At 38.1% G+C, this 27,788-nt stretch overlaps 1 protein-coding gene across 2 annotated transcripts in view; it reads left to right on the top strand.

The window, feature by feature from the left end:
• LOC131993009 (ADAMTS-like protein 3) overlaps positions 1-27,788 on the top strand; it is a 296,438-nt gene that overhangs the window by 240,680 nt on the left and 27,970 nt on the right. For both annotated transcript variants that reach the window (XM_059358737.1, XM_059358738.1), the window contains exons 7-9: positions 2,216-2,342; positions 24,201-24,275; positions 26,804-26,961. In XM_059358737.1, the coding sequence (XP_059214720.1) occupies positions 2,216-2,342; positions 24,201-24,275; positions 26,804-26,961 (360 nt within the window). The remainder of the gene's footprint in view (positions 1-2,215; positions 2,343-24,200; positions 24,276-26,803; positions 26,962-27,788) is intronic.

Raw genomic sequence — 27,788 nt, 5'->3', positions numbered from 1 at the left:
ACTCAGTGAATGTACATAATCACTTTGTCGCGAAGATCTCGCCAGAAAAAGACGATCGGCTGTGTTTTATTTTGAAATCTCCCGGATCCTTTGTGTATTTAACGGATCAAACCTTCGCCCATTACATGCCTTGTGTCTGAGGTTGATTTGCTGATCAACATATTATTCTGTTGCAGCGGGAGACACTAATGTTGACAAAGTGACATGACAATCTACGAGTCACGATCTACGTTTGTCTGCTGTTTTATTTTGTAATCTACTCTACATCTACATCTCGCATTATGTGACAACTGTCCGCCATGTTTTTTGTTCTGACTTCCGGAATCTTGAAAGTCACATGACTTGGACACAAACCCATAGGAACTCTGCATCATAGCGTATTTCACAGAAATTTGAGTGATTCCGTGGCCATTTCACGGATTCCTGTGAGACCAGGTTGATTAAAAATCATATCTTGTATTTCTTTAAATATATATTTTAAAACTATGCAGTTGTTTTTTAAAACCAGGGAGTCTAATTTAAAGGTGCTGCCTTTGTAAAAAATTGTATCGTATGGAGATTTAGAAACACTGGCTGCACAGTAATACTGGGATCTTTCCTTATTTGTCATGGATTTGTGTTGCTAGAGACTGCGTACAAGCATCCTGTGACCTGAAATGAAAAACTGAGATGAAACTGATTACAAATGCTTCTTTTATTTTGTTGTTATTGTTTTGTATTCATGCTATTCAAGTTGAATATTAACATAGAGCATGTTGTGGGAGGAAGATGGCAGGGCAGGAAACAGCTTGAATAGGTCATCCATCCTCCACATATAATACATGCTGACAAAATCCTCTGTGCCTGAACAGTGTGTGCCTGTTGTGGCTCTAACAGGTTTTTTTCATTTTCATTTTATGTTATTTTATTCAGCAAACATTTCTATGATTTAATCTATAAAATGTCAGAAAATGCCCGTTGCAAATTTAAACAACATTTTGCAGCTGTGCTAGCAGCTCTGTGAGGATAGTCTTAAGAAAAGGCCCTATGGACAATTCAACAGTATACAATTTTTAGTTAGGGATCACTAACATTTCACTCTCAACCATAGTGGTGGACCAACAGATGGACCAATGTACTGGCTGACATTGCTCTCCCTTTACACTGTAAAAAAAGACCTGTTGTTTTTACGGTAAAAAAACAACAGCTGTGGTTGCCAGAACTTTACCGTAATAAATACGGTGCAACTTTTTCTAATATTACGGTAAAATGATATTAGCACTGTTGATTTCCCGTTTATGATTGCCATTTTAGTCCATATTTTACTGTAAAAAATAAAGTTTTTCCATCAAAAGAAACACTGTTCTGCCATATAATTGACAAGAAAATACTTTATAAATGCTGCATGAATTAAAGATTTTACCATTAAATATTACAGTATATTTTTGTTAGAGTTATGGTGTTTAGTACATTTGACAGTAAGGAAAAGTATTTTTACAAAAAATAAATGCAAAAATGATGGCTTGTATATATATTACAGTATATTTTTGTTACAAACACGGTGCCAGTGTAATTTACAGTGGAGTAATGTTTTTAAAAAATAAATAAAAATCTAAAGAATACTGTTTTGGCTGATATATACATTTACAGTGTTTCATTGTTACTGAAACGGAATTAACCCATTTATCATTTTACGGTCTTTTACTATCATGGTTTAGCAGTTTTTCACCGTAAAATCTACAGACATTTTTTTACAGTGTAGCCTGCTGCTTGTGTATCTAATTTCGACAAAACTCCGAGCTCCGAATCCTAACATTATAGAAGCTGGAACAAATATTTTACATTTTTATTTGATAAATGATTTTAAAAGATTTGTTGATTATTAATGACTTTCCTGTGTCTTATCAGAGCAATACGTTTCTATGCAGAAAACGTATATGCATGTACCTATTTTTATTCCATGCCTTTTAACCACGCATGAGACTCTGCTCTTGCTTTAGTGTTTTTATGGTTTGTTTTTATTTATTGTTTTATAAATTGTTTTTTAAAAAGCAATGAAACTATTTAAGTTTTTATTTCCTGTTTCATTTATTTTATTGTTTCTTGTTTACTTGTTTATGTACAGCACTTTGTTGTTGTTTTTAAAGTTCTTTACAAATAAAGTTGAGTTGAGTTGAGTTGCACATTTGCTTGCTCAGCCCCATATCTCTGAGTGTTTCTCTGTGCTGTGTTGCAGGAGGTGGGCTGTGATCGGCAGCTGGCCAGTGGTGCCAGGGAGGATAATTGTGGTATTTGTGGAGGTGACGGCTCCACGTGCCGGCTGGTCCGTGGACAGGCTCTACCCCACCTCACACCAGAACAATGTAGGTGATGCAATCCCCATCTGTCTATATATACGTTTGTCTTCACTGACTCTGGTTCCACTTTAAGCCTCATGTTCACCGAGCTAATCCTTCATTCTTAACACGGTGGTCTTTAAATCTGAAATACCCTGACAGTCCTTTCCCTCCTCCAAATGTTTCTAAGTCCGTCACCTTCCGGCCTTCCACTGATAGCTCAGCTCATGAGCTTTCTAGGTCATTTTTAAAGAATACAACCTCAGCACAAGCCTAATAAAAACAAGATAAAACACTAAATCTGAGAGAAATGATCTTGCTGCATGGAGAGATAATTTCACTTGACAAGATTTCTTAAATTAAGATGATAAAATCTAGAAATAAGCATATTGAATGCTTAAAATAATAAATTACCTCTTAACCCTTTATCGGGCAAAGAACCGTATTTGGTAACTTCAGCGGATATCCAAAATGGGCTCCCCATGACGGTGACACCATGACATTTGACCAATCAGCATGATAATAATATAATAATATATATTTTTTAAATTTACTAGATTAAAGTGGCAAATCTACAAGAAAAAAAAATGTGCAGATTTAAGAGATCTGAAGTGGCAAATCTGCACAAAAAAAGTCACAGATTTACAGGATTTTTTTTTTTAAAAAAAGCAACTTTTTTTCTCGGAGATTCAACACTTTAAATCTCATAAATCTGCGCATTTTTTTCTTGTAGATTTGCCACTTTAATCTTGAAAACGTATTTCTCCAAATATTACCCCCCTCCCCCGGGTCTGTATGTTTTTTTTACACATTCTGGCAGTATGTAATATCAATTAAATCAATTTAAAATCAATTAAAGCTGCAAGCAGCGATGAACTGGCCCGAGCAGAGTGCACTGCAAATGATTTGGTTCTTACCAAGATAAAAAAAACTTTAGATTTAGAAGTGTTAGATAATTTATCTTGTTTTAAGAGTTAATTTCTTATTTTAAGCGTTCAGCATGCTTATTTCTAGATTTCATAATCTTAATTTAAGAAATCTTGTCAAGTGAAATTATCTGTCCATGCAGCACCATCATTTCCCTCAGATTTAGTGTTTTTATCTTGTTTTTAGACACACCTTTTTGCAGTGTACTGTGTCTCTGACCAGCCATTCTTCAAATCCGTCTCTGTGGGATGTACATACCAAAGCTGGATATCTGCCTGCTGGGACTTGGGACTCCCACCTGTTTTGGCTGTGTGTCAGCCTTTCTGAGTTGGCCACAGGCCTTCAGGAATCAGCTCAGCTTTGGTCAGTTCTTCTCTCATCCCCTCCAGCATTTATTTATCAGGGCTGGACTATTACAATGCCATCTGGCTACCTCAATACACCCACTGACAGATGGAGCTACACCATTCACGTATCAATGTTTTTTTCCCTCCCAGATTTTCAGAAAATTTAATGCCCAAATGTTTTGCCAGGAAGTTGTTCAAATGAGAAAAAAAGCATCATAGGAAGAGCCAGGCTGAAATGATGTGTTTTGAAATTAGTTTTAATGTATATTAGATCAACAATACTGGCTCAGCCATGATCATTCACAGTCTGTCACAGGAGAATAGAGGAAAACATGCTGACAAGTTCACTATTCATTGCTTGCTGAAGTTTTCTTTTAAATAATTAAGCCAACCAATGAATGCACAAATACATATTTTTTGCATCCCGGCATTTTTTGTTTAGAATGAAACTACCCAAGTAAAAAGCAAATAGACATATACACGTCTGTCTACATTAAATAGAGGATTTGTTTCAGTCACATTCCCTCTCTTTTCAGCCTTGCCGTGATGTGAAGGTCTTTGCAGCACAAATAACAACTTTAGAATATGAAATATGAAAATTTGATTTCCACTGGGTGGAACTTTGTTTAAATGTTCCGAGGTCTGCTCAGGTTAATGAAGTACATATTGGCAGCAGATATGCATATATATGCATATGCATACTTGGGCTATTGGCTCCCGAGCTGGAGTATTGTATCAAATGTTTCAAATTAAGTTGTTTTGGCAGCCTGAGGGAGTGGAAATGAATTCCTGAAAGAGATTTCTCTGGGTTTTAATATGTTTTTGGCACAAGTTTGCAATACATTGACTCTCCAGCAACAGGTATTATATAGAGAACAACTTCACTGGCATGCTTCCTTTAAGAAACGTGGCTACCCTGAGCCAAGAGAAGGGTATTTCTGATCCCCATGCACCTTAAACACAATTAAATAATTCAAATAATTGTATATAACTGTATCGAAAATGCTGCTTCCACTGCCTTGATTGACATGATGGTTAAAAAAATAGAGGAACCCCTAATAATTTTGCCATCTGATCAATCAACACCTAGGCTTCAGAAATAATCACATTGTTGATCTCTCAATAAAAGTGTATTTTCATATTTTTTATTTTTGTCCATCAAATCTACACAGGGGTTGAATGAAAATATATAAGATTATTTCAGGAAGAATAATTGTGTCAACAATAGTAACAAAATTCAAAACATCGAATAAAAGTAAAAGGATTTATAAAATTGCACATTTTAGGGCACATAAACCAAAGATTAGTTTTGGGTAACATTTTCAATACTCATGCTGATATTTTACCTGAGTTTCAGGTCTAATAAGGAAAATCTGCTGTTCGCCTTTCGAACAGGAGTTTAACTAAATAATAGGGATCGATTAAAAAAATGTATGTAATTAATTAGAGACTTTGTAATCAATTAATCGAAAATAATCACATTTTAATCGCATATAAATATTTGACCGGAGAACAGTGAGAAGTAATTTTTTTCACATGGATTTTTTTTGTTTATTGTTTATTGTTTATTGAATGGATCCCCATTAGCTGACGCCTTGGCGACTGCTAGTCTTCCTGGGGTCCCTAAAAAGACATAGAACAATGACTGAATACATAAGCTTACATACATAAGCCTAAGCAACAAAAATATTGTTTATTTTTGTTCAAGTCCAACAGACCAGTGCAATTTTTGCCATTAAGTGTAGCAATAGCTTTATAACAGGGGTCTCAAACTCAAATTACCTGGGGCCAGCTGGAGACAGTATCAAAATGACCAAAAAAAGACGCAAAATTACTAAAAAAAAGACACAAAATGATAGAAAAAAACCCTAAATTACTTTAAAAAGAAACAAAATTACCAAAAAAGACAAAGAATTACCAAAAAAGACACAAAATTATTTTAAAAAAGACACAAAATGACCCAAAAAAAGACACAAAATTATATATATATTTAGAAATATAGTACAATTCAGGTAGCCTATAGGTAGGTAGACCTTCTGTAAACTATAATACTTTGGTTTTTTAAGTAAAACACAATACTTTCAAGTACATTCAGAACATTGGAAACCCTGACTATTATTATTACTTATCGACGCTTCCATCCGTTGGTTTTTTGTAACAAAATGTCCCATCATCCACGGGGCCAACCAAAGCGCTCTCATCAGCTTCTTCCTTCATGTTCACTGTGGTTTGTTGTTGTCTGAACTCATGAACGCTAGTTGGTGCTCCAGTATAATCGGTCCGCCTGAAACTCATCCAGTGAGAAACGTTCTGCAGTGCAAAAATAAGTGCGATTTAAATGCGTAAATCTTTTTAACGCCTTAATTTCTATGTAATTAATTAATCTTAATTAACGCGTTAAAGTCCCGGCCCTACTAAATAAATAACTCTCTTGCTTTTTTCCTCGGCTTCACTAACCCTCCAATAGGCCTTCATTTGATGATAAAGGTTTAGTTGCACCCCAGCTAAAGATTTTTAATATCATGTTAAGTGTCTGAAGCCTGATTTCCCAGTAGCCAATGTCCCTTAATGGCCAGAGGCCACCTTTGTAACTGGAATAGTGGATAGACTGGGGCCCTAACAGTGAAACAGTGAAAGAGTCTCTGTCTAGCTGTTGGAGAACGCTGGTGCACAGCATCAGGTTTGTCTGTGGCTGCCAGTTACACTTAAGTCATCTCTCCTCATCCAAAATCCTCCTCCCTTGCTCCAAAGCCCAAATAAAGTCCTCAGGGGTGAGACAATGACGACATACTGGAACTTTTGTACAATGTAAAAAAAAAATCTGTTGTTTTTACGGTAAAAAAACAGCAGCTGTGGTTGCTAGAACTTTACCGTAATAAATACGGTGCAACTTTTTTTTAATATTGCGGTAAAACTATATTGGCACTGTTGATTTCAGCCCTCAGATTGCCATTTTATTCCATTTTTTCCCGAATAATAAAAAGTTTTTCCATAAAAAGAAATGCTGTTTTGCCATATAATTGACAAGAAAATACTTTATAAATGCTGCATAAATTAAAGATTTTACTATTAACTATTACAGTATATTTTTGCTAGAGATATGATGTTTAGTACATTTAACAGTGAGAAAAAGTATTTTTACAAAAGATAAATGCAAAAATTACAGTGATGCTTGTATATATATTACAGTATATTTTTGTTACAAACACGGTGCCAGAGTATTTTATATTGGGGTAGTGTATTCTATTTTTTTAAACTGTAAAAAATACTGTTTTGGCTGATATATACATTTACAGTGTTTCATTGTTAGTGAAACTGAATTAACCCATTTATCATTTTAGGTTAGTGACATTTTTTACAGTGTAGCAGATGTATATAATTTCACAGTACTGTGCCTGGACCTTTAGAGAGCCTATAAATAAAGGAGGGGGATCCAATCCAAGCAACCTACTATGTCTGCAATAATAAATAAAAAATAGGAGATCTCTAAATTTATTATGATAAAATAATTATAATATATATATTTTAATACATTTTGATAGAAACATAAGGGCATCTAGTCCAGGTTAAGCAGAAATACACGGTTGCCTATAAAGTTGGAAATAATCTTTTTTTGTCAGACTCAATCCTTACTTACTCAATCAATCAATCAATCAATCAATCAATCAATCAATCAATCAATCAATCAATCAATCAATCAATCAATCAATCAATCAAACCAAATCAAATCAAATCAAAATCAAAATGACTTTATTTCTCCCAGAGGGTAAAGTCAGTTAGTCTGGTAGAATCTCTGTTAGAATGAGACAGCCTGATGGCTGTAGGAGAGAAGGATCTTTTGTATCTCTCCGTCCTGCAACAGAGAGAGAGGAGCCGTCCACTGCTGTTTTTTTGGTCCATAAAGGTTTTGTGTAGCGGATGATCTGGGAGCAAATTTATGCAAAAACAGAGAGCTACCAAACTTTTGCTGCTCCTCCATGAAGCGCATTCCGGAACTAAATCTTCTCAAAACAGTATCAATAGGCTATATCTCCTCCAAACATATCACAATGAAAGTGAAACCGCGATTTTCATTTTCAAGGCACTGTTCTGGCTCCATTCCTGAAGAATAAAGAATAAAAACACATTATTCTATTTATGCCGAGCTCAGTGAACTGCCTCTTCAACCATGCAATTGAGTGAGCAACACTGTGAGGAACTAGTCAAGTTCACTATAGCAGCCATTCTCAACCTTGGGGTCCCGACCCCAATTGGGGTCGCAAGATTATTTCTTGGGGTCGCCAAATCATTTTGGAAAAAATATAAATGCACAAAATTAATATTAAATGACATAATTTCAGACAGGGATATGTTTTAGTTGTTGTCTGCTTCATTTTTTGTCGAAAATTCGTCGTATCAACTGAATTTTTATGATCTGAACTGTGCGTGTGAGATTCTGTTCAGTGTGCAAAGCGGGAAAAATAAACAAACAAAAAGAAAAATTGCGGACAACATGCATGTTAAATTTGGGGTTGCCTTTCAAAAAGGTTGACAACCACTGCACTATAGTGGTGGTGTGGCATGCATCTTTTCTTGTTGATTGGCAACCAAAGACATTTAATGTATGTTTTGCCCTGTTGGCAGTTGGTACATCCATAAAGATTAGTGGTAATTAAATCCCGTGGACAAACAGCCAATTTTTTTTCCAGTAATATAATATTAACAGCAGCAGTATAGCTTTCAGGTTTTCAGCTTTTAAGTAAAGTACCATGATTAAAAGGGTGTGTTGGATTTTCTATGTTGTGGTCTAAGTGGTCTCCTGAAATAGCCCACAGGCTTTGCTTTATTCCTGTTTGGTCATATTGTTGGCAGAGATCTTTGCTAAAATAGTAATCCCGTATAAAGATGTCACATACACCAACTAAGTAAATATGTGTAATAAAATATACATTGAAGTATAGTGACACTGCCAAGTCATATTACGTTTAAAATGAGCTCCACAAAGCCACCAATGTAACTACAGCATCCTGCTGTTGGTTTTGCTATCCTTTTTCTCCACTTGTGTGACTTAAGGTATTAAGGTATTAAGGTTCAAAGTTCAAGCAAGTTCCAAGTATTTTTTTTCTTGTGCCAGACAATCACTGGGAGGCATTCTTAGAAAATTAAAAACTACTGATACTGACATTGTTACAGCGAGAACTGAAACCCTGCTTGGACTGCTTGTGTCTCTTCTTTGAGACTGAAGGCAGTAGGGGTTGTTGAGATTGAAGACAACATTAATAAAATTGAAAAAAGCCCCAGTTATTTTTTTCCTTTTCAGTGACACACACTGAGCAAGCCTTCTGTCCACTGTGATCAATTCTGCTTTTTTCTGCCTCATCCCAAAACCTGCCTGCACTGTAAAAAAAAGTCTGTAGATTTCACGGTGAAAAACTGCTTAACTATGACAGTAAAAGACTGTAAAATGATAAATGGGTAAATTCAGTTCCAGTAACAATGAAACACCGTAAATGTATAAATCAGCCAAAACAGTATTTTTTACTTTTTTTTTTTGTTTTTTTATGATAAATACATTACTCCCTTGTAAAATACTCTGGCACTGTGTTTGTAACAAAAATATACTATAATATATATAAACAAGCCATCACTGTAATTTTTGCATTTATGTTTTGTAAAAAAAATACTTTTTCTCATTGTTAAATGTAATAAACACCATATCTCTAACAAAAATATACTGAAACATTTCATGGTAAAATATTTAATTTATGCAGCATTAATAAATATTTTCTTGTCAATTATGTGGCAGAACAGCGTTTCTTTTGATGGAAAAACTTTTTATATGGGTAAAATATGGAATAAAATGGCAAACTCAAACGTGAAATCAACAGTGCTAATATAATTTTACCATAATATTAGAAAAAGTTGCACCATATTTATTACGGTAAAGTTCTGGACAGTTGTTTTTTTACAGCGTGAAACCCACAATGGAGCCCCTCCAACTCTCCAACCACCACAACAGGTGTATGGAAGACACAATGCTGCTCGCATTCAAAACCATCATCCCATCAGTTGATCAGTAATATCAATCGTTATCATGTAACATTAGTGTATCTGGCCGATCCTAACTAACATAAGTATTCACAGACACTTCTAATGAGTCTTCATATGGCTTCAGATGTGAAACTCTTGAATTTGATAGTTATTACTCTTGGCACAGGCACTTTGATGATCTGATCTGATACATAAACACAAACAGCTGGGGCTGATGGTGATTTCATTAGTTTAGCAGGTATTTGGTTATCAACTAAATTATTAGTAAATTAAACATTTGACCAAATGATGGTGCTCAATGAAATTCAGTTTGTGGGAACCATAAACACCTCTAAAATGTTGTGCCAATCCCAATTTAAAGTACTTCATAGGCTGCACTACTCTTGTACTAAACTACATTCTTTTTACCCTTCTATCTCCCCAATTTTCCCAAAATGTAAGCTGAGGGCACCCTGGGCCACCTCTTTTGGTCTTGCCCCAAGCTAAGCAAGTTTTGGTTAGATATTTTTGAGTGCTTTTCTGTAGTATATAACTGTGATATTACACCAGATCCTTACACTGCCATTTTGGGCGGGACCCGACATCTACTAGCTTTAACGCATGGTTATTGCAAAAAGGAATATTTTAACCCTTTGGAAAAATGTGCCTTCTTTCAAAACCTGGCTAGCAGATATAACCAACTTATTACATATGGAAAGGGTTCGATACAGTGTTTCTTTCAGCCCTGCAACCTTTGACAAAATGTGGCAACTATTTCTGTCCTATATATCCAGAATGGCCTGAAGTGCTAGTGTTTATGTATGTAAGTTTGTACATATAGATGTGTATATAGGCTGCCGCATATGTGTACAGACACCCATTCAGTGGCTGGCACCGATTGTACAGTATTATATTGCTTTGAATCCTATAAGAGCATGTTTTTGTTTTGTTTATTGGCCTCATTTAGTTTAGTTTGTTTGTTTGTTTTTCCCATTTCTTTATCACCGAGGGTGGGGGTGGGGGGCTGATGTTTCCCTTGTATTTGTGATGTATGTTTATAAATCTGAAAACTTATAAATAAAATATGTAAAAAAAAAAAAAAAAAATGTGCCAATCCAACTTGTCATGGGGTGGCAGACATCATAAGGGTTCATCCTCTTGGCACAACACTTGACACATACAACAGTTGATGTGACATTTCACATTTAAAAAAAAACCTGTTAAGTTCATGTGGCACTAAAGGAAAAACCAGAGGATGACCAAGAGCTTAGCATTCATTCTGTGGGGACCATGACTGAATCATGGCAATTCATCCAATAGTCTGACCACAAGTCACACTTGTCACACAGCACTCATTTTATCAGAGGCCAGTTAGGAACCTGTTAAGCTGTGGCTTGCCTTAAACATGTGTCAAAGTTTCCTCTGGCCAGTGATGCTCTATTTGCCACATTAATTTGTATTCATAGGTTTTCCATTCCGTTTTAAAGTCGCAGTCTCTCATGTCCTCTCTACCTTGCCTGCAGTCTTAATATCCTGAAAGAGGAGAGCTTATCCAGTAACCCATTCACAAGCATTTAGGCTTGCCCTGGTTCCTGAGTTTATTTACCATCACAGAGACACACAGAGTATCACCTTTGTTCCTCCACATACATTATTCATGACTCCACTATTTATCAGTCATTGCATTTGGAATATGAATTGGCTACAGTTTTCCCCAAAGCCTCAGTTTATGGGTCCAGCAGACTCATGTAAAATGAGTTTATAACTGTTTATCTGTGTTTCATTTCCCTTATTTATTTTGAAGGTCACTTGAAAAAATGCCTGCCTTTACATTTAATCTCCATTTTAGAGTGCAGAAAAAATGCAAATGGCTGCAGCTAAATGTATTTCATTGCTCCCATAAATTTAGGACATTGCAGATGCAGTTTCCAAGCATAATTATGTTAGGGGGCAAAGCCCTCTGGCTGGCAGCCAGCACAGCTTAATTGTTTGAGCTCAGTGCTCAATGTGGAAAATAGAATTAACACTCCATTTGCCTATAAAAGTCTCGCCTCTTTATTACACCTCCTTGCTTAAGCACAGAGGGAGAAACACTTCGAGTGTGAAAAAGGCAGGAAGTACTTTTGCAGTCTGGAAAACAGGAATCCTTCCACAGCAGCGAATACTTTCACTAGTTATGCACCGTGCAGTTTGTGTACGCTGTGAGCACAACCTTACAAGAGCCTCATGATTAACTAGTGCACATGTGCTGTGCAGTTTTAAAGCAGGCAGATTTAGGGGTAGCAGTGACAGTAGTGTGGTGGTCTCCTTCATTCAGTGCTCTCAAAACACTGAGAGGCCTTAACAACAGGCAAGGAGGACAGTGAAGGAGCGGAAGCTGTGCTTGTTTCGCTCATGCAGTTTGAAGAATAAAAACAACAGCTAAATACTGCAATTTAGCACTTCAAATGAAAGCTGCAGTAATTGGTTTGATTTTCTTTGAGGCAGCATAACAAGCTGAAAACTAGGGACGTTTTCAAGCTTGAACAAATGAGCTCCAATAATATTTTTTTCCAATTAATTTGAGCCGAAGAGGCAGGCAGCTTAGACTACACTGTGGCTGACACTCCTCCAAATATAATCAAATGTGTGGGCTAAGACGACTGCAAATATTCCACATGTCACACAGGAGCAGCAAGGACCAAGGACGAGAACCCACATCAAGACAATTAATCAGAGTCAGAATCTGAATCATTTTTACTGTCATTGGTCAGAGTAACAAGTACATTACAACAAAATTAGCCATCATCTCGTCCAAACGTATAAAACACACACAAACAATAAGACAAAGGTGAAGGACAGGAAGACAGGGAGGAAGAGAGAGAAATACAGCACACGTGAGGAGAGGAAAGGAGGAAAAAACAATGACAAAGAGGGGGCAGCATAGTCAGGCAGGGACCTGCAGCCTTTTGCGGCGATATTCACAGACCCGCCTGTCTTGCTGGGGGGTGGATCTGTATACCGTATTTCCTCAAATAGTAGACGGGGCTTCTATTAATAAAAAATCAGTTTGGGACCCGGCTAATAATAGGGGCAAGCTATTATTTGAAGGAGGCTTTTATTAAAAAAAGAAAATCAGAGCAGCTCTGACCGGCACTTTTTAGAGTGTTTTACACAGCTCATTGTAGCCAGTTACCCGGATGTCAGCCATATTGGAAGTACTCGGATGTAAACAAACAATGAACAGCACGCTGAATGTTCATTTTAAGCAGGATTTAAAATGTCTAAACTACTAAAAAGCCCAGAAGATCGTGCGTAAACGGCTCAGCTTTACAGAGAATGACTAGGACAGCGGGAGAAACAACCATATTTACCTACAATACTAACTCGTGTGGCCAAACTTCAAAATACAGGTGTTGTGTGGAAATCTGTTCCCCGTCAAATGATGTTTCCTGAATGGTGTTCTCCGTAGCATCACCTCCGCGGTTGGAGTTAGGATCTAAGTTTAAGGTTAGGCCTTGTAGAGAGAACTGTTTTGGGTTAAGGTAAACTTGCACTCATTATAAGCAACTTAAAGGAGGACTGGTTGAGGTCAGGGGTCAGGTTGGTACAGGTTAAGTTAAGGGGGACACATATCGACGGGGGAACAGACTTTGACATAACACCGGTAAGACATCCGGCTTATAAAAGAGACCGGCTTTTATTTATTGAAAATCTTTTTTACACCCGGTTACTAAATGAGGCCGATCATTAATAGGGGCCAGGCTTTAAATTGAGGAAATACGGTATGTGGAAGTTTGAGTGTGTAAGCCTGAGACCCGCCTTTGTCCAGTACCTAATCAGTCCCGTCTCAGCTCGCCGAAATGACAAAAGCGATAGCCTAGACGTTGCTATGGAGATGACCTTCCTTAAGCAGGCAGAGATAGTTCATGGATTTATCATTCTTAATAAACTTATCCAAAAGGGTTGGACAGAGTGTCATCAGTCTGTGGCTCAGGCAGAAGGGCAAGTAGGTGGGTACAGGTTGCAGGTTTATGTAGCAAGTTTCTTAGGCCGCGTTCAGACTGCCAGCCAAAATCCGATTTTTAGCCCATCCAGATTGGAACTGGATGGCTCTATTGAAGTCTGAACAGTCACAAATCACACTAAATCAAATTTTTGCAAACTGGATCGAAACCACCTTCGGGAGGTAGTTTCAGATCGCATTTGGACAGATGCGTCTCAGTCTGAACTGCTCCAAAAACTCAGATCGGTTTTGACTGTCCGTGACGTCACTCTACGCGGCACGCGTAGCGCGGGCAGTGCGGAGACAAGGTGTCCACCGGCCGCCGCCACGCCCGACTCATTTGGGCCCGACGGGGGCGTCCATCCACCCGGTTTCTCCGCTGGTGCATCTGAGATGTTCTGCACCTCTACTGGACAGTGATAAGGCCAATATACTGAGGTGACCTGCCTCCATCATGTTTGTTGTTGTTGTTGTTGTTGTCGCCGTCGCAATTATATGACGTCTGACGCCGTTACTACAGTAACCTGTCATATCAGTCAAATATGTGGCCCAGTCTGAACAGAGCCATATCCGATTTGGACACTTGCTAAAACAGTGTGGACATGTAGCCCTAAAAATCAGATTTGAGTAGGAATCTGATTTTGAATCAGATTCGCCTGCAGTCTGAACGCGGCCTTAGGCTGGAAAGCAACACTTGAGCAATCCTGAAATTCTGGCAACTGACTGGGGAAAATGCACTGGTATTATGTATGTACTCACAGGACAGTGGAGACTGGCGAGCAAGTGAATCAGATAGTAGGTGACAGTGGTTGTTGGAAGGGGGCAATGGCAAGAGAGTTCTTGGGAATGCATACTGAGGAAAATCAAAACTTGGATTGCTTGTGTTTTCTCCTACAAGCTGTTGGCTTGTTAAGATTGAAGACAATATTAAGAAAGCCCCAGTATTTTTCCTTTTCAGTGACACACACCTTCTATCCACTGTGATCACTGCTCCTTTTTGCAGTGAATAAAACAACAGAAATACAATGCTTCCAGAGACTCAAAACCTGACAACCACACTGGAGCACCTCCAACTCTCCAACCACCTCAACAGGTGTATGGAAGGCAGAAAGCTGTTCAGCATATAACACCATCATCCCCTCCAACCTGACCTCAACAAGTCATCTGCTCTACTCCCTCTTCACCTAAGACAGCACAATTTTACGTGGTTCCAATAGACAACACAATGGCGGTTGGCATTATCAACAAAAAGTCGGCATACAAGGAGTTGTTGTAGTGTATTTTATGCTACATATTTATATTACTCTAATATAAAAGTTCAGGGCTACACGGTGGTGTAGTGGTTAACGCTCCCGCCTGTAGCTCTTCTGTGTGGAGTTTGCATGTTCTCCCCGTGTCAGCGTGGGTTCTCACCGGGTACTCCGGCTTCCTCCCACAGTCCAAAAACATGCACTTAGGTTTAACTGGTGACTCTAACTTGTCCGTAGGTGTGAATGAGAGCGTGATTGTCTGTCTCTATGTGTTAGCCCTGTGATAGTCTGGAGACCTGTCCAGGGTGTACCCTGCCTCTCGCTTTGGATTTTTCATTAGTTTTAGTTTTAATTTTGTTGTGATTTTTTGTTTTCAAATTCAGTTAGTTTTAATTCGTTTTTGAGGTGAGTTTGCTAGTTTTAGTTAGTTTTTATTTTTGGAAAATGCTTAGTTTTAGTTTTTTGTAATGGGGTACTTGTTGGGTGGAAGATTCAAAAAAGTCACAATAAATGTTCCTTTATTTCCTTTGTCTTATCCATCTCAGCCCCAATAAGTTTATTAAGTCATAAAACCAGACAGACGAAATAGATTTCATATTAACCCAAAAGGTTTACCTATGAAAAAAGTTGACAAAAACGAAAACGAAGGACATTTCCACTATAATTTTAGTTAGTTTTGTAACCACAAAACACAGTTTCAGTTAGTTATGGTTTTTTTAAAAGTTTTTATTTTTATTTCAGTTAACGAAAATGTTTTTTCAATTCTAGTTTTCGTTATTTTGTTAGTTTTCGTTAACTATAATAACCCTGCTGGGATCAGCTCCAGCCCCCGCGACCCGAGTGCGGATAAGCGATTAATGGTAATGAATGAATATAAAAGTTCTGCTTTGTTAAAAGGCCTCAGTATAACCTTTGATTCAGAACAACCAGAGTCTCCAGGTACCAACTGGTTCCAACCAGAATAATGAACATTAATATCTGGGAGTTGTCAGACAGTAAAGGCATTGGAATTTGAATATAAACAAGTAGGTTTAAGGTTAAGGTTAAAAAGTAGACTGGGAAAACGTACACATGCGTCACGTATGGGCTGGAACATTTGAATTAAATGATCTTACACACAAACACAAAAGCCAGAGAGAACTGAGTGCTCCATTGGACTCGGGACTCGGGACACTCATTCAGCAGCCTCGAAATTGACAAAGTTCCGTCTCCGCTGTACCTGGACAGTGTATTCTGATTGATTGATAATCAAGAAAACTCAAAGGAACTTTGACTTGGTTTTTAATCCACTTTTCTCACTCAGAGAGGTGGTAAATTTACACCACATTGTCCAGAAACTCAGCACACCTGACTCCACTCATTCGATCACCACAAGTATCTTCACTCAGTTGATTTGTTGTACTAGTGCAGCGCCTGTAGGAAGTATCTATGTGTATAGTCTCTGCAACTCCATGAAACACTTATTATTCATAAGGTACCAAACCATCCAGCACATACACATTGAACATTGATATTCGCTGGAAACTATTTGAATATTATTGGAAAATCTAACCTTGTAGCGCACTTTAAAACTCCTAAAGATAGGTAGGCTAAATAGACTTACAGATGAGATGAGTCAGGGTGTAAATCCAGAGTGAATTGTGTTTCTGACCAGGTGTAGGCCTATCACACAATGGGGCGCAGCTCCCCTAAAAGGCGTCCGATCAGAAACAGTGTTTAGTGGAAATATGCTGCGTTCGATTGCACTCAGAACTCGGAAAGATCCGAGTTGGAAACTCCGACTTCCGAGGTAAATTTGCTTCATTGCTCAACCTCGGAAAACATGGCCGGCCACAGCAAATTGATCTTTGTTTGGATGTCTTAAGAGCATTTAAAAATTACAACATACAGCTAAATGGTTGTGTCCTCTCTAGGGTTGCCAACCGTCCCTTGAAAAACGGAATCGTCCCGTATTTAGAAACAAAAGCACCCGTCCCGTATTGAGGTGAAAAGGGACGCACTTTGTCCCGTATTATTGTGACAGTCAAAAAATAGTCAGTAAATGCCAATGAAAATTTAATAACAGGGCGCTTTATATGTCAACTTACGGTAAACTTGTTCCAAGGCCCGCGTCCTGCTCTGTGACCAATGAACTGACAGCATATTCACACACGAGTATGACGATACAGAATACGCTCATCCCATTGGTCGAGGAGAAGATAGCAGAAGACAACAAAGCAGCATGCGTAGGGGACAGTGACACAGACGCCGACACTGCTTTACGGGGCGCTACACCTTCGAGCAGCAATGTTTCTAGTACCCCTCCGAGAAAAAAACATAAAAGGATGCAAAAATACTGAAGAATGGGTAAAAGAAGGCACCTGGGTGGAAAACGTGCGTGATAACATCTATAAAGCACACTGCACGTTGTGCCGGCGCTCTTTTTCCTTAGTCCATGGTGGACTGACTGATCTGAAACAACATGCTTCCAGTACTGCGGTCACGCCATCTGCACTTTAAATTTTAGTTCGCGTTTGTCAGCTGCATGACTCCAAAATAGCCATTCAATTGTATTCATGCTGCTCCAATAAAATAAATACATCAATTTGTTATCAGCAAACTCCAGTGCATTCTTGAAGACCAGGTCCCCATGTGTTCATGACATGAATTTAATGCCTTTTTACTGAACCAATTTGGAATTATGGAATTCTATAATCTTCCAAAATGGCCATTCAATTGCATACATGCTGCATTTTAAAAGCCAACAAAAGGAGTGAATCAAATTGTTATCAGCAAACTCCACTACATCTTTGAAGAACAGGGCCTAATTGTTATTTTGTGTTAAAGTGAATTGCTGGATAATCATTTGTTTTCCATGTATTCATGTCACACAAAAATATGCATCTAATTCAATTCAGGTTCGACTCAAATTGTTAAAAAAATCATTTTACTTACAAAAAAGGGGCTAAAAAATTTCACCACGCCAGGATGGGTGAAGGCAATCGGGTCGGCCGGCCCTGCCAATGAAGTGTCCCTTATTTATTTTTCGGGGAGTTGGCAACCCTAGTCCTCTCTGGGTCCAAATATAGTGTGGAATTGTGGTCTGCAAATTCTTGAGACAAAAATATAATTAAATCTTATCAATTTCCTGGATATAATAAAAAGAAGTGCAGTATTACACCTATAGACTAATGTAGTTTGAATATGGGAAAAACTCTGATCTTTTTTACACGTGTACTGTACTTTTTCATCCCTACTACGCTCACACAAACTCTTTAATTAACAGAGTGGGAGTGCAAATACCACTACAAAGTAATCCGACACTTTAAGTAACACAAATGCTAAATTAAACAACACATAACAGACTAAATGTTGAAGATAAAGTGACTGTTTACTTCTCATGGTGTGTGGCGCCATTTTGCTTTGACGTTTTCCACGTATTTTGCGACCTACTCGGGCTGCTTGGATCCTAGCCCAATTCCCGAGTTGGAATCCAGAGTTCAAGGGCCGTTCTATTGCACTTTTCCAACTCGGAGGTCGGATCTTTCCAAGTTCCGAGTGCAATCGAACGCAGCATTACTACCTCTCTTGAGTGAGAAAATGAATCAAAGATCACGTCGAAGTTCCTTTTAGTTTTCTTTATTATCAGACATCAGAATACACTGCCTAGGTACAGCGGAGGAGAACTTTGTCCAATCTTTTCTTTTTCAAGATATTTTTGGGCATTTTATTGACAGTATTTAGAGTGAAAGGGGGAGACATGCGGGAAAGTGCTCCGAGCCGGACTCGAACCCGGGCCACCCGCTTACGAGGACTGAGCTTAACGGATGCTGAAAAAAGGTGACCATCTCCAATGAAGCCCTGAGTTCTCTCTGCTTGTTCTGTCTGTGTCAGGGTGTTTTTAAGCCATTCTGTAAAACCACAGTTGTAACATTCCACACCTCCAACGTATAGAGCATGTTTTTTGCATGCGCACACAGTCTTATTTTAACCTTAAAAGGATACAACTTATACTGTTTATATTCTGCCTCATAGCCTGCCTCCTTGGAACTAAAACCTTCAGCCACATGGCTCTTTCATGGATCAGTTGGACGCCCCTGTTGTAAATGTTCCACTATGTTCACCAGTTAGTCTCTAACTCTGTGTCCATTTGTGTACTGGGCAGTTAGTGTGCACAGAGTCTTTCAGAGCTTTTTCACTGAAAGTAGCTGCCTGCTGCTGCTGGAATAGATGTTGATGAAAAGTGTAAAGGAAGAAACTCAGATCAATGAGTTAAATGGCTTGAAAGCTCAGTCAAACTGGCAGAAGATTCTCTGTGGGTTTGTCTCTATGAGCAAGGTCTTTCATGTTACTGTTAGAGAAATGCATTGAGGAAACCTTTAAAATTGAATTATCTGACAGCAACACAAAATCCTCACCTATTTCTCTGTGCTGATCGTTTGATGGGGAATGATGAGCAGGAGACATCCGAGTTCTCAGTTTGACATAATTTTATTACAATATGTCTAGGAATTGTGCATTTTACAGAGATCCCTGGGTTCAAAACTCACTTCCCTGATTTACATGATTAAGGCAGATCAGTTCATGAGGTCTGACCCCCCTTCTGTCCCTCAAACCCTTTTTTATCCTACAGATTTATTAATCATGAAGGTAGATTTCTTCCAGGAAGTGCCGCCTTCTTGATCCATTGATTCGTCAGTTTTAATCAATACAGGGACACCTCATGTCACCAGGCAGCAATCTTCTCTGCCCAGTACATCAAGTTCGTGTCCTGACCTGCTATCAAACTTGTTAAAACAAACATTCTGCCTTGTTATGATTTACAGAGATATAATTTGGAGACCCAGATTTTGCAATGTCTACATGAATTCTAAAATCTAAAATATGAAACATAAAATATATTCTTTGTGATTATAGAATCTTAATCAGTTTAAGCAAATGGAATATATGTATTTAAATGAATCACAGTTTCTAAACCAATATTAACACACAAACATAATCATTGTATCAAAAGCATATTGCATGATTAATCCATAATTGCGTAGAGAGAGATAGCACAAACAAGGTTAGTGAATTTCGCATGCATAGTGACCTTTACCACACAAAGACAGACAACAGAGACAGAAAAACAGATTATTACACATAGTTTAATATTGTGTAAAATGACTTCAACCAGTTACCATTCCATATTTTCAACGTTTTTATTTTCTTTCGGACGCTGTAGCAGACTCAATTTTAGGAATATGCAGGAGATCACTACTACTTCTATACTGGTATCACATGAAACTAGAAGATCTAAGGATTGGTACCAATCATGTCAGGATATTGTGTTCAGCAATTTTTTTTTTTATTTGTTATGGTGATTTTCAAAGCGATCATGTGACCTCTGACGTTATGCTATCTGAATGAAATTGGGATAGATAGATTTCCTAGGTGTATTGACAATAAGGGGGTTTCTCAGCAGTTTGTAGATTAGAAGTGCTCGTCATCCAACCGCTGAAAATACAGAAATCTCCAAAATGACCAAAGTTTTTGAACACAAATCACAGCATGGATTCTTCTATGTTGCCCGAGCGTCTTGGCATATTGATGTAATATTCCAGAGGGTTTTTTGACCATTTTTATACATCCTCAAAATCAATAAAATTGCATGATTCAGCACCAAATGTGTGTAACAAATGGTATCAACCCAAAAATTGCTGCAACAACTTGAAAAAGTTGAACATGAAAATTAACTTCAAAGGGACATGTATTAATGTCATGAACCCTTATACACCTTAATAGGTTAAACTAATGAATTAAGTCATTTGTATGAGATATTCTTAATATTTTAATCCTCAGTTTCACAGCTTTCGAATGATGTTCATCACTTCTATGTGGCATTAATTGTTGACCTGCTATCTCCCCCTAAACATCCACTGCCCACTTCCCCCAATTCTAAAAAAAAAAAAAAATGGTAATTGACCTTGAATGACTTTGAATGGTAATTGGATACACAAACGGTACTGAGTAAGGTGGTTGGTTTGATGTGGTGGGAACTCAGGGTGCTATTGGATTTCTACAGAATTTAACTTGTGAAAGGTTTGTTCTTATATTGATGTTATCAAATTTCCAAAGATGCAATTGGAGCAGTTAAGGAAGCAGTTGAAAAGCTGAAAACAAACAGAACAATGATCTGGATGACTGTAAATAGCTCCTTAATGCTGAGGAGAAAAGCAGAACTGGGGATAATTCTCTGTGGGTTTATCACTACAGTTAACCTCTCTTACATTTATTCATGGTTAATATTAATGTAAAGATCAGTAGCTCTGCTTTTTATGTGTGTATATGTAGATGGTAATACATTGATGGCAGGTGTTGCCACTAGAACGATATCTATGCTTCTTGTCACAGCTTCCTCAAGTGGAGTAAGTTTTATTTATAGGACAAACAAGCAAGGGTCTGTTGGAGAAAGTTAGAAATGCAATATGGTGACACAGTGTTGTTCTATCTTTGTGTATGTTATTTATTTTTACAACTTGGGAATAGCAGGTTTGTGTTCAATTCGATTGTGAAAATAAACTTGAAGGCTGAACTGTAGTGACGACAGACTTACAGTGAGGTAGGAAAACTGCAAGATTAATGTCCCGTTTACACGAGGACGCTTGCGGGTAAAAACGACAAAATATTTTGTCAGAAGAGCCTTTTGTTTGGACGGTGATGTGTTTTTGGGGCTTAAAAACGCAAAAATCTGAAACAAGCCTCCAGAGTGTAAAACTGTAATCTGCTCTGCCGTAGCGTGTCCGTCTACACTGCCAAGACACAAAACTCTGCTCAGATCTGCTCACGTCACGTACACGTTTACGTCACATACATGCTCCAGTACAGGAAATAAACAAACATGTGGGATTATTTCCATGCGTCGGACCTTCAAGCTGCTCTGGCAGCTCTAATAATCTTACAGGAGTCTTTCCACCAAATGTACAGGATATGTACAGATAGTATTAGTGAACAGAGAAGGATCTGTAATTATCTCTATCACATTTTGGATGCACCTATTGGTCGGAGGCGAGCCAGACGGCTTTGGACGAGACCTGGGAGATCTAGTGGATGGTGGAGAACTTTGTGGAAGGAGTAGCTGATGAAAATGCTTGGTGTGAAAACTTCCACATGCCCAAAGATGCTCTTATCGTTTTAAGTGATGCCGCCTGGCATGCATACCCAATCCAATTCACACACTTTTGCGTCACCATATGCAGCAGAATAAAAACGTGGAATAAAAAGTGAAGATGCGACGCCACTTTTCTGTCTTCTGTTCAGACCGTCATCATGTAGACGTAGCCCAAATACACAAGGAAAGGAGGGAGATAATAAGTGACAGGTGACAGTAGGGCTGATTAGGAACAGTTGAAACATAACAGGGTGGGGCAGACAATCACACAGGCAGACAACACACAAGGGCAGGAAACCAAGTTTCTGACACAAGACACAAATGTGTGCCAAAATAACAGATGAAGCATTAATAGCTGAAAAACTGGAAGAAGAAAAAACAGAACAGGAGCAAAAAGCATTGATGATGACATTGATATTTTAATATCAGTTGGGTTTTATTTTACTATCCATCCTGTTACACTACTAGCTCAACAATGCAAGTTCAAAACAAATCAACTGAACTGAAGAGATGGAACATTCTTCCAAATTCAGAATTCTCTCTTTTGGTGTTTTGATGACTAGACCGTTTGCCCAGCCGGCATATTGATGTGTCAGTATATTTAACCCATTAAGCCCTAAAGCGCCTGGGAAAAAATGCCTGGAAAACCTATGGGCGATTTTCAAATGACCCCCTAAAACCTGAAGTTTTTCTGGAAATTCAACACCTACTAAATAATAGAGTTTTCAGCCTGTGTAGCAGATAAAAATGAAATTCAAAAAGTATTTGAGAGCTTATACCCGTGGCTTTCATACGAAGTTGAGTTTATTTGTCCAAACCTTCAATAAAGTTTTTTAAAAAATCAACAAACTCAGCAAATGTTACATTCGACTGAATAAAAAATCCTATGCATAATACTAATACATGCCCATTAGCAAGATGCAAACATGATATGACCATTGGAAGAAATAGACATAGTTCTCATTAGCCTACTGTAATAAAAAAATAATAATTATCATAATAATAATAATAAATAATAATAATACATTTTATATATTGCACTTTTCAGGGTACTCAACGACGCATAAAGTAATATAAGACATAAACAGTCATGATTTCTTATATCATCATCACAATCAATTAGCCTATTATTATTATTAATATTAATATATTATTAATAATATTATTATTATCTCCAGATGGCCACAAATCTGTCTGTTCTTCTGTGAAAATATGTCGTCTAAAAACATATTCCTTATCCATAAATGTCGGTCGATTGGTTCCGAGGGTGCAAAGTCCGGATCAGCAATTAAATCATCGGCGCTGTTTTAATCAGATCGCTTCCGTCACTTACTTCTGAGCTCCTCCGCTATAGTCGTCTTCCTCCATGATTTCAAAGTTCTGGAAAAGTCCAATGTTGCATTGTGACACTCCCACATGTATTCTGATGCATTTCATTGGCCAAGAGACCGAAAATAGGTGGAAAAAAATACAAACACTACAAAATGACATATCCGCTGTCCCGGCCTTAATGGTAGAGTGACGCAACAGCGATCCCGGTTTTAATGGTAGAAATGCGGTAATGCTTTCCCGGCGTCAATGGGTTAATAACATTAATAATACTAGCATTCTGATATTGTGCATAGCATATTGGGACCCTTAGAAACCCAAATCATTGTTAATGTTGTAAATTTCACTTTGGCTTTTCTTACAAAGACAAGTTAAAATGTTTTCTGAGAAAAAAAATATTATTAAATAATTACACCTACAAACTAAAAGTGCTCTAAAAGGGAGGAACAAAACACTGACTCAAAACACTATGAAACTAAGAACTGCACTTAACTAATAACTTGTAAAGAAAAATCACTCTAGCGAGGAATCCAAAAGGGGGAAAACAAGGCAAGCTGTGGCTGTGGCAAGAAGGAGATAACTGGCTGGTATGGTGACAGGGTCAAACACACTGGACCAAGACAAGGGAAAACACAGACTATTGGAACACATGGGGGGAAGGGAGCACCAGGTGAACACAATCAGTGATTAGGGGAGACAATCAGACAGATGACACATGGGGAAGGGCAAGTCACTTGAAACGAGAGGAGAGATACTATTTCAAAATAAAACAGGAAATAACAAGACCAGAACATAAAATAAAACACCACCTCACCGCGGTGTGACAGGTTTCTCCTTTAATTTCCCCCTTTGTATATTGTCTTGTCTCTATGTTGAATTAAACTTTTCCAACCTTGTTTGTGACTGCAGCTCTGAAGACAGTGCTTGAGATGCCATTAGGATGCCGATTTCTCAGACTCAATGCCAAAGGACCTGATATGATAGGTGAGTTTAACAAATCAATTCATATTGACTAAAAAACATTTTCTAGAATATGGATATGTTTATGGTATGTTTATTCTTCAGTGTGAACATGAAAGGAAGTAAAACTAAATGCAAACTGTGTTTTTTCTTTTGGTCTGTACCGAATGAAACAAACTAATTGAGAGTGACCTTAGTGTATTGAGACACGGTAATCACATTTTATATTCCGTTAGAACATCTATTTAATTGGAATGTGGAGCAAGGATGAAAATCAGACTTTTCTTTAAAAGCTGGATATGAAATAAAATGTCCTACATAGCCTAAACCTTGTGATTTACATCCTCAGGGCATTTGTGAGTATTTGTTTGTGTCATTTGGGGTTTCCTGGCCTATTTTACTGTCAGTTGAAAGGAGTGCACAATGAACGCAGATAAACCCTGCACATGTCCGCAAGCTTTACCCTGCTAATATACTCAAGTTCCATCAGTGTAATACCCCAAAGAGCTGTAGGATTTACTGAATGTGTGCTTTGTCAGATGTTTCAGAATCAAGGATTGGCCCAAGAATTACTTTAGCAGATCATTCGTAAACTACCAGGAGATCAGTGTTGCGGATTGGGAACAGTAGAGAGTGGGAGGGAGAGACCACAGTAAAAGAGAGGAAATCAAACACACATTTACAGCTTGGCTAACCTTGTTCCAAAGTTCATGAACTCCTCCGAAACTAAATATTGTCAGAAGTCTAATCATGTTTTAAACATTGGCAATTCAGGGCAATACATCTTTACACACTGACTGTCATTTTTGTGAATTTTAAATACTTCTTTTCATGATATAGCTATCAAGTTTATTGTCAAGTGTTTAAAGTTTTAGAGAAAATAGATTATAATGACTGTAAAAAATAAGTGGATTTGTTGATATGTTATATGCATACTGTGGCAAATAAACTGAAGGCACTTCATCATGTTTTCTCCATTGGAAGGGCATCCTAGAATGAAATGTAGAATGTTTTATTCATTTATGGGCACCCTAAAGAACACTTCTCTACCACGGATGCACCCACACAGGCACTTTTCAGGGTTTTTTTTCAGGTGTTTTTTGTTGTTGTTATCCGTTTTGTTGTTGTTATATCAGTCTGCATAATCTGTAGCCCAATGCCACAGGCTTTTCAACAAAGCAAGATTCTATGAAACTCATTTTCATCCTGCGTGTGGATAAAGATGTTCTCTGAATGCACTGCAAAAAAGGTGTGTGTAAAAACAAGATAAAACACTAAATCTGAGGGAAATGATCTTGCTGCATGGACAGATAATCTCAGTTGACAATATTTCTTAAATTGAGATTACCAAATCTAGAAATAAGCATGTTCATTTCACAGTGCACTCTGCTTGGGCCAGTTCATCGCTGCTTGCAGCTTTAATTTATCTTGTTTTAAGAGTTAATTTCTTATTTTAAGCATACAACATGCTTATTTCTAGATTTAATAATCTTAATTTAAGAAATCTTGTCAAGTGAAATTATCTGTCCATGCAGCAAGATCATTTCCCTCAGATTTAGTGTTTTTATCTTGCTTTTAGACACACCTTTTTGCTTCAGAGTTGAACCAGCGCTCTAACAAAGTGTGGAGGTTTGACTGGTACTGTTGATCTCATGATAAATCCAGCAAGTTAGTCTACACAGAGACAAATCAACTGCAACGTTAGACGCATCATTTGCATTTTGTTAGCCCTGGATTAACTCGGCTCAGATGAGCTAGCTAGCTTACTGGTGTAATTGATGGATAATAAAATAATAAACGGACACGAATAGCTGTCTTCAACAGGAGAAGTCTCACTTTTATTCCTCTTCACAGCTTGCTCCCACAACAACAGTCAATACTTGACCGGACCAACAACACACTACTTCCGGTCTATCCTTCACAATAAAACACTTGTGTAATGAATAATATCTGACAAAGCTCTATTAAGAGCTACCATAACAAAAACTAGGTTACACTAGATAACCTGCAAAATTCGCTAAACAACTTTCTAACCAACAAGAAGTCCATTTACCTTCGTACAACGATATTGTATAGACAAAAGAGATCTTCAAACCAAGTTAATAAATAGCCCTCTGGCTGTCCTCGGCCGCAGGCTGCAACAGGTTATCTTACCTCCGGCTCGCTCAGCCAGAAAAAATCCAATCGCAGCAGAGAGAGCTTTCCAGATGTGTGATTGAGAATTTCAGAATACTAAAGTCTGATTGGAAAGTTGCCACTTTCAGGAGAAGATGATGTGTAAAATCAGGCCAGTGCGTGATATGGAGTTTAAATTCCACTGCACACCAGATCTCAAATGACATGTTACTCTTTGTTTCTGTATTATATACTGTATATATTTATTTTGGAGCATACAGCACATTTCACAGTCAGCCTCCTCAGATGTACTTATCATATGTTATTTGTCTGTTTGATTTTTGATAAAGATAATGTTTGAATATTACGTTTACATTTTAAGTTAATTATGTAAGTTACTTTCCAGTTACTTTTGTCCATCTTGCTCCCCCCCTCAGTTATCGAAGCCGTGTCTCTTCGGGGGAGGAAGGAAGAGACCAGTCTGGTGTCTACAGGCTCCTATATGATAGGAAACACCTCCTTGGACTTTCAAAGAGGCACGGACAGGCAGACACTCAGGACACATGGCCCACTCAACGCTGATTTCATTATCAAGGTGAAACAAGGAAAGAGACAATGACTATCTATTGTGACCACATTCAAACACCTTTCTAAATTTACAGGATAAAGGACTTTGTCCATTGGGTTTGTGACGAATAAACAACACAGAAATGAAAATTACTATGTTTCCACTACCTGGCAATATCCAGAATGAGGCGGGTCTCACTTGCCAAAACGCCCCTAATTTGAATACGAGCAGTCCGGAGCCGGCTTTTGTCGGGACTTTTTTAGTCCCTGTAGAAGAGCAGGGTCTTTTTTCTCCTCTGAAAACAGCCTGGTTACTGATTGGATAGATCGCTAAGCAGGATGTGACGTAGTACTCTACATGACAACAACACACGCCATTTGTAAAAGCCAGTGAATCAGTGTTCCCAACTTAGCGATTTTGTTGCTGAATTTAGCGACTTTTCAGACCCCCTTAGCCACTATTTTTCAAGAAAGCGACTGGAGACAAATCCAGCGACTCCTTCTTACTCTTAACGAGCTGCTAACGAGCCAGAGACTGGCTTGTTAAAAAGAGCCGCCATTGAGGGAAGTTAGCTGTTAGCTCTGTAGCAGTACAGTGTGTATGTGCTGCTGCTACAGGAGGTGTTCACTTAGCGATCTCTGTTTGTTTACAAGCACCAGACACTCTGTGCACAGTTAGCGATGCCGTTAATTCACAATCACTATGTTTATGATCAGTAGAGACTCTGTGCATAATTAGCCATGCTGCTTTCAGCTGCTGACGTTGTGCACAGTTAGCGACGATGAAAACCATACGTCACCTCCAGAGTCTCTAAATATCTCTGGGGGCTAACTTTTGAGGACTTTTGAGAGGGT

This window comes from Centropristis striata, chromosome 2 (assembly GCF_030273125.1).
Source record: "Centropristis striata isolate RG_2023a ecotype Rhode Island chromosome 2, C.striata_1.0, whole genome shotgun sequence".
NCBI lineage: Eukaryota > Metazoa > Chordata > Actinopteri > Perciformes > Serranidae > Centropristis > Centropristis striata.
This window is presented reverse-complemented; position numbering and strand designations above follow the sequence as displayed.